Source organism: Silurus meridionalis, chromosome 14 (assembly GCF_014805685.1).
Source record: "Silurus meridionalis isolate SWU-2019-XX chromosome 14, ASM1480568v1, whole genome shotgun sequence".
NCBI lineage: Eukaryota > Metazoa > Chordata > Actinopteri > Siluriformes > Siluridae > Silurus > Silurus meridionalis.
The window spans coordinates 21536285-21543877 of NC_060897.1; the positions used below are offsets into that span (position 1 = coordinate 21536285).

General features: G+C 38.7%; 1 protein-coding gene across 1 annotated transcript; it reads right to left on the minus strand.

Annotated features, from left to right (window-relative positions):
* Positions 1-239: 239 nt before the first annotated feature.
* ube2d2l (ubiquitin-conjugating enzyme E2D 2 (UBC4/5 homolog, yeast), like) lies at positions 240-7376 on the minus strand. The gene is made up of 7 exons (XM_046865637.1): positions 7014-7376; positions 3465-3528; positions 3188-3219; positions 3010-3087; positions 2451-2556; positions 2265-2358; positions 240-1106 (listed from the first exon to the last, which is right to left on the minus strand). Exons 1-7 carry the CDS (start codon positions 7035-7037, stop codon positions 1061-1063), a joined length of 444 nt encoding a protein of 147 aa, XP_046721593.1. The 5' UTR covers positions 7038-7376; the 3' UTR covers positions 240-1060.
* Positions 7377-7593: the final 217 nt, after the last annotated feature.

Sequence of the window (7593 nt, forward strand, 5' to 3'; positions counted from 1 at the left end):
ACCCATGAAAAATCATATCTTCATGGACTTTGTGAACAAAGACATTGTCATGCTGGATCAGGTTTGGGTCTCTAGTTCAAGTAAATGAATGGAAAATATAATACAAATGGGTGCCTCCAAATTTGTGGCAACAAGTTTAGAGATAAACCACATGTGGCTGGAAAGGTCAGGTAGCTCAATACTTTATCCATGAAGAATATGAAAAAAAAAGTTAAGACATGCAGCAAACAAACGGCTGATACATTTGACCAACTTTATTGAGAAACCAAAAATGGACAGCTAGTAGAGCTATTAGTTGACCGGTCGTCCAATCAGAGCATTGAATCAGTGCAATAAGCAAACAGTGTAGTTGGAAGACAGATAAACTAATAGCTTTGTCTTAAAACAACTAAACCCAAAAAAAATACAGGAGTAACAAAAATCAAGTCCTCAGACTCCGTACAGGGTGGACCCGCGTGTTCAACACTGGCGGCGTTTTTAGCGGACAGCCGATTCGCAGTTAAACATGCAGGAAGTAGATTTCATAGTCAGAACTGTTCGTTTATTCGTATCCGGACTAAATATATTCTCATTATTTCACAGACTGGATTCGCTATTGAAAAAGCTGCGAAATATATATATAAAAAAAAAAGAGTGAAGGCCAATGCAACAGACCGCTCATGAAGAACCACTGTTTTTATGGATGTATGTCTTTATTTCTTCTTAATAGCACCTCCAATGTGTGGCATGAGTTAATAAAGCGTTCTTTATTTGCTTTCTTTAAATCCGTGGCTGGAGTCCTTGACACATGCTTCAGAGTTCAGCCTGGATTAATTTTTTATTTTTTTTTAAATGGGGAATAAAAAGTGACGTGTTTGCAGCACATGGGAGTTTGAGAAGGGGCACGAAACAACTGGATGAAAAAATTATTGGGACTCAAAGACAGGGGGAAGTGCCAATTCGCTGAAAGGGGAGAAAGGGAGTTAAAAAAAAGGAAAAAAAAAGAAACTGAAGGAGAGCCAGTTGTAGGACGTTCTTCCAGCTATAATGCAGATTTGTTGGGGTGACGTTTGCTCAGGTATCACATGGCGTACTTTTGGGTCCATTCCCGAGCTATTCTGTTGTACCTGCAAGAGGAGAAAAGACGAGAGACAAAGAGAAAGGGAGGGAGGAAGGGAGGGAGGGATGAGCAAGGGTGCACAGGGTGGGTAATATAATGTTTTTTAATGGTCACATGCTGGCTTAGCACAGATCCTGCCAAACTGCACTGCAGCCAACACACACCGCAAAAATCATCAAGGTCACACCATGACAAAGGCGGCGCGCTATTTAATGCCGCAGTCGCCAAATCTGTGTACGGACGCTTCATTTACACTCGTCTTCACGAGCACGTCTCCAAAGCAACAGAGATCACAAGCTGTCCTGTTTAAAGTGCAGAATAATAAATGATTAGACAAAGAACTAGAAAGAATCTTTACAGACGTGTCTTAAGTGTCTAAGTGCTTACATGCAATATTGGAGACCCAGGTGACCATAAGGGCAGATAAAAGAACTGAACCTCAATTCATCTAATGAAGAAGAAAAAAGGACGAAAGAATATATTATTTGATGCAAATTTACTGCATCGTTGGAAACAAATTCTGTTCAAACAAGCTGTTTGAAACTCTGACATCATCATTCGACATTTATAATAAAAAAGCCCAGAATTCTGCAAAAACGTAAACAAGCCCCCTCCAAAAAAAAGCTAGTAATTTACAATCTACCAGTATGATCCCATAATAAATACTTTATACACTGGATGGGATTTTATACCATTCATACCATAATATTGTTTCGTTTCCTATACCAGCATGTCCTGTTGTATTTTGTTCCTCCAACACCACAGCAACTCGCCAACAATTCTATTTGTTTATCGATTAACGGCACACGTCTGCAGTGAAACACGGCACACGTCTGCACTTTATCATCACGTCAATTTGAAATTAAACGTTCTGAGAAATCGCTAAAAAAACGCTGACAGTGGAGACTCCTTCCATCAATGCTAAATAAACATGAAGGGTCACAAACGTGCGGGTTTTTACAGCGTTCATTATTAGGCTTATTACATCCAGCCTGCAGCACCTTGTGTACGCGGTCACGTGTCAACCGGTCGCTGCGATAAGAAACTCTTGGAGCAAAACCTTCTGACCAATCAGATTTGCCGATTCAACAGCACTGGAGGGTAAAGACAAAATACCTTGCTTGTGGGTTGCTTGTGTTAATAGTGCAATTTACACAATACGTACTTTTCATTGTCTGTTTTATATATGCGTGCTATCTCTGGCACTAGCGGGTCGTCTGGGTTCGGGTCACATAACAGAGAGCAGATGGACAAGAGAACTGAAACAAGCAGGGGGAAAAAAGTGTTAGTCCTCCTGACACGCGTACAAAAATATAATAAAAACGGTTATGTAAGACTTTGCTGTCCTCACCTTTAGAAATAGTTAATGCTGGTGACCACTGCGATCTTAGAATATCCAAACAGATGCTGCCGTTACTGTTAATGTTGGGGTGATAAATTCTTGTGGTGAACGCAACCTACGGGGAGGACACAGAGGTGAGATCACATGGCCTTATACAGTACAGAAAAAGACCAAGAAAACAAAATGACACAAACACCTGCGGATCCTTTTTTGGTGTTCTTTTGACATAGAAAAGAAATGCCTTGTTCTGGAAAACGTTGTTAAACAAATGTCTCCAGCGTTGGAAGATCGAGTTTTTGCTTATTATTATTATATAAGCAAGTCCAAATGATTGACACTCCGGCTACCCTCATTTCAAGCTCCTGAATGTCTTTCCAGGTAACATTTTATGACCGAAAAAAAAAAAAAAAAAAACCCTGCTTTTTCTGAAACTTTGGTAGTGTACGCCTGGAGTCTCCGCGGACTGAAATAAACTGCTGTTTTTCTGAATGTAAATAACAACACACAAAAAAAAAACAAACATGGAGGTTAACCAAAACAAACCAATCTTTGTGTCGTGTTATAGTACCTTAGGTGGTTTAAATGGGTAATCTGTAGGGAAATGAATGGTCAAGAAGAACACGCCACCCTGGTATGGACTGTCATTCTGCCAAACACACACACACACACACGTACTCATTCCCGTATATATAAATAGAAAGACTTTAAATTAAAGGGGAGGGAGGGGGGGTAAATTGCATACTTACAGGTCCCATAATTGTGGCTTGCCAGTGAAACACTGTAAACACACACACATACAGAAGAGTGTTACTAAGGTACATATAACAACGTAATATTGGTCACACTTCTAGATATTTGACAAATACATCACATCTGCGGTATTTCACACATCAGCGCATCCGAATCGGGTCATTTCAGAACCTGACTGGTGTCCGTACGTGCGGTTTATAAAAACATGAGCTCAAAGGTAATCAAAGGTAAAAAGGACTTCAGTAGAGTTAAAGTGAAGGGAGTGGAACTCACAGTCATCACCCACCGGCCCTGCAGAACACTGTGCTGGAGGATCCCGACCCAGATCGGTCAGCTCCTATACACACACACACACACACACACACACACACACACACACACACACACACACAAATTACTGCACAAGTAAAATATGGACAAACTCATTTGCATACATCTACCTTATAGGCTGGTTGCTGCAATGTCACTATGATGACTTATTTGCACTAAATGTTTGCACATGTGCACGTTATGTAATGTCCTTGTTTGTTTTTTGTGTGCGTGTGTTATCTTGTGTAATGTGTTTTTTAGTTTCTTGTTCTGTGGGGAATGTTGTGTCGTTTCATTGTGTGCTGTACTGCATGTGGCAGAAATGACTATAAAAGTCTACTTGCCCGGACAGACAGACAGATAAAAGTGATAAGATGTAGCACTAATAGCTATAATGTGATATTTTATGATATACGTAGTATTAAACAAATGGTTGTGCTGGGATGGAAAAGAAAAACCTTCTGACCAATCTGAGCAGTCAAAATGCATTTCTAGGGTACTTTCTTAAACGTCAAAGCAGCGGTGTTTTGTACAAATGAAGCTGAAACGTTGAACGGAGATTTCCGACTACGTGACACCCCGAGCGCGAGGAGTTCATTACGTCCGAATCGCAATTACGAGCAGAGCGCTACCGAGCAAAACCTGCGATGCGTTCGCTGCTTCCCGGAAGCTACCGCAAACGTTTCTGAGAAAGGCGACGAGACCCCGCTCTGTGCGCTGCGTGAGAAAAGGATGGTGCAGAAAGAGGATGCGACTGTGTGGTTGAAAAGGTTTGAACACAAAACAAAACATTGATTTCCTTTGAAAAAGAAAACGGCGAAGATGAGATCGTACTGAGGTGTTAAGGAGAGCAGCAACAGATTGGTGGGTGGGGAAACTAATAATTTGTGACTGATATTATAAACTTATATGGTGTGTATAATTACTTTCAGGATCAACACTTGACATATCCAACATGTGCTAATAAATCATTCCCAGTACACAACACAGATTAGGGGGCGTGGCCATATATATAAACAGGTTACATCATTACAGCAGAAAAACTGGAAGGTGGCTAAATTGGAATATAGGACAGAGTTAACAGAAAAGGCTATTTTTAAGCATGCGTATTTCATGTGAGGTACGGACAGGAGGGAAAACGGCCTGGTCGCCACTGCGGAAAGTAAAGCTGGTCTGCGTTTTTTTTTTTTAAAGCCTTTGATGCACCTGTACTCCTCACCCAGACTGGTATTATTATAGAAATACATCCATTATTTATATAAAGAAAAAGAACATTTGTGCAAATCTAGCGAGCTGATTTATGATATTTAACCAATGCGTGATATTATAATGGAAAATGATTTAAATAAATGACACCAGTTCATGACCTCTAGGCCACAGAACCCTAAAAAGCCATTATGAATTTTCTTGGTATTCTGGTTTCTCCTCAACATTTACACTCAATCCATAGTCAATCAAATATTCAGCAAAACGTTCACAGGCTCCATGAGCGCGGGTCACTAGTGTAATTACATGAAGGTGGAATTGGGCCTGTTTTTCATACTGAACTCTTACAGGAACAAAAACGGTGCAACAAACGAACTTGTTTGGGACACGATTTTTTAAAAATCTGTCTTTTTAGAGACCCTGTGGATGCCTGCTTGCACAAACTTCTCCACGTTATAACCAAACAGGTGCTTCAACCACGGCTTGTTCATTAGAACGCCGACCGGGCAGTTTCACGGTATTGACAGAAGGCAGTGGAAAAACTGGAACATGGTGAGAGAATGTATGCATCATCACACATAATATAAACATCGATACAAGTAAGAGAAAACCTATTTATAAAAAAGCTCACCCAAACTAAAGTATCCAATTTTTTTTCTGTAAGACTGAAGAAAAATTAAAAAATCAAGTTAGAGGTTGCATATTAAATTGTCGTGCTGAATGTAACGGGACAGGAGACTCACGCAAAATTCAGACCCGTCATATGAAACATGACGCATTCGTTAAGTGTGTGTATATAAATTTTGCTCTAATCAATTAAATGGGCACAAAATAAATTATTAAAATTTTTTTATTAAATAGTTTACATTCCTTAATCCCTATTTGGGTAATACAGATGCGTATGTAAGTGTGTGTATTACATTTAATTAATTTTCTAAAGACAAATGTCTTTATTCCTTCCATCCTTAATTTAACCACTCCCTCGATATGTGGAATTGACAGACTTGTTCCGTTTTAGAGAAATTCCTGAAGTGGGACATAAAACGCTAACGAATACATAGTGCTAGCGTTAGCCGCTAGCCACTTCCTTCATGCGTCCGTAAAACAAATCATATTTCTGGTACGGAGTGAGTAACCACTGTGACACTGCGCTGACTCTAGTTTGGGTTTTTATACTGCTGGAATTGTTGTGTATGTTTTCAAGTTCAACCATAATATATATAAAAAAAATAAATAAAATGCACTCGTGCGAGGCAGAGAATAAGCAAACTTGCGGTCGGCCATTTAATACTTTCAAGAGGGAACTCAGATTTTAAAGATGTTCCGCACGTAAAAAGGATTGAATTTGGTACAAATGTGCACCGAAGCGAAATCCCTGTACCAACAAAAAATCTAATTCAAGCACTATTACATCCCTAATATATAAATATACACAATTTAATTGTTTTAATTGTGAATTAAAAAATTTTTTTTTTTTATTAATTAATGAAGTGGGCTTTTTTTTTTAAAATAAAAATAATAAATAAAATAAGCTAAATTAAAACGGTCTATATATATATATATATATATATATATATATATATATATATATATATATCTTTAAAATAATTTTTAATCGCTAAACAGTTGCTTTACTGATGCGCCAAATTTTATCCGGCAGATCCGGCAATTAAAACAGTCCGTGTGAAAACATAGCAACAACATAGCAAATGTTCCGTGTGGTGTAATGAGTATTTACGTCAATTAAAACAGCATAATTACCTTAAAACATCTACAAGTATATTTAGTCTTCATGCTTTATGCCGAGTTTGGTTTCACTAATAATAAACATACATTTGCATAAAGGATCCATATTTGTCCACGCCCATGCTGATAAGTGTGTTATAACAGAGAAAAACGTGCGATTAAATTGCATTTAATCACGAGTTAACTCATGACAATCATGCTATTAATCGCGATTAATATTTTAATCGATTGCCAGTCCTAAAATACACATACAGAAACCTATACAATAAAATCCAGTTATTAATAATACAAATAATAATGAAAACCCCTAATAAGTCGATGTTGTTTACTTATTAAATCTTTTACAGATATTTGATTGAAGTGACGCAGAATAAAATGTTGTACAGTTTGTGTGTTTTGTATTGTAATGAAGCCAAGTGCTCGTTAGCACAGCTAGCTGAAACACGGCAGGCTAGTCAGGGGAAACAGCTCTATTGTCACCATCCGGGGACTGATAGTTTACATCCGTTAAAATAGAAATTTTATTAAAATATATATTTATATTAAAAAATAACTCGTTACCTTGTGAATTCGTTTCAACGCCATTCTGTGTCTGTGGTTGGGGGGAAAAAGAGAAGAGATTTAGCCGGTTAGCTAAATGCGGTGTCTGTGCTAGCTTAGCTTAGCTTCGTGCTTGCTAGCCCAGCAATGCGGAGGCTAAAGCTAAGCTAATGGATGAATGGTACAGCCAACGCCAATCCAGCCAAATTAGCTTGCAAATATCAATTCTTTTCGAACCCAGTGCTCGGATTTTTCACGAGTTGACTCTTGGTGTGTATTAAACCGTCCAAACAGGTGGAAAATATATTTAATGGTAAAATCCCACTGGCATGTGGATATGTGTATCCTCTCTACGCTGTCTTTCCACAAAATGTCTTCTTCTCTTAGCGGAACCGGACCCCTAATTTTTGTTCCCACGCATTTTCCGACACATCCAAATCCTCTCATTGGATTGGCTGGAATCCCTCACGGTGCACATATCGGACTAATCAGAAAACAGATTGTTGGTGTAACGCGCTTTCAGGAGGCGGAACTGTTTTTGAATATGGGTGGGAAAGGAAACAATGCCAAACCATACACACCCAAGCAACAGGGTCCCGAA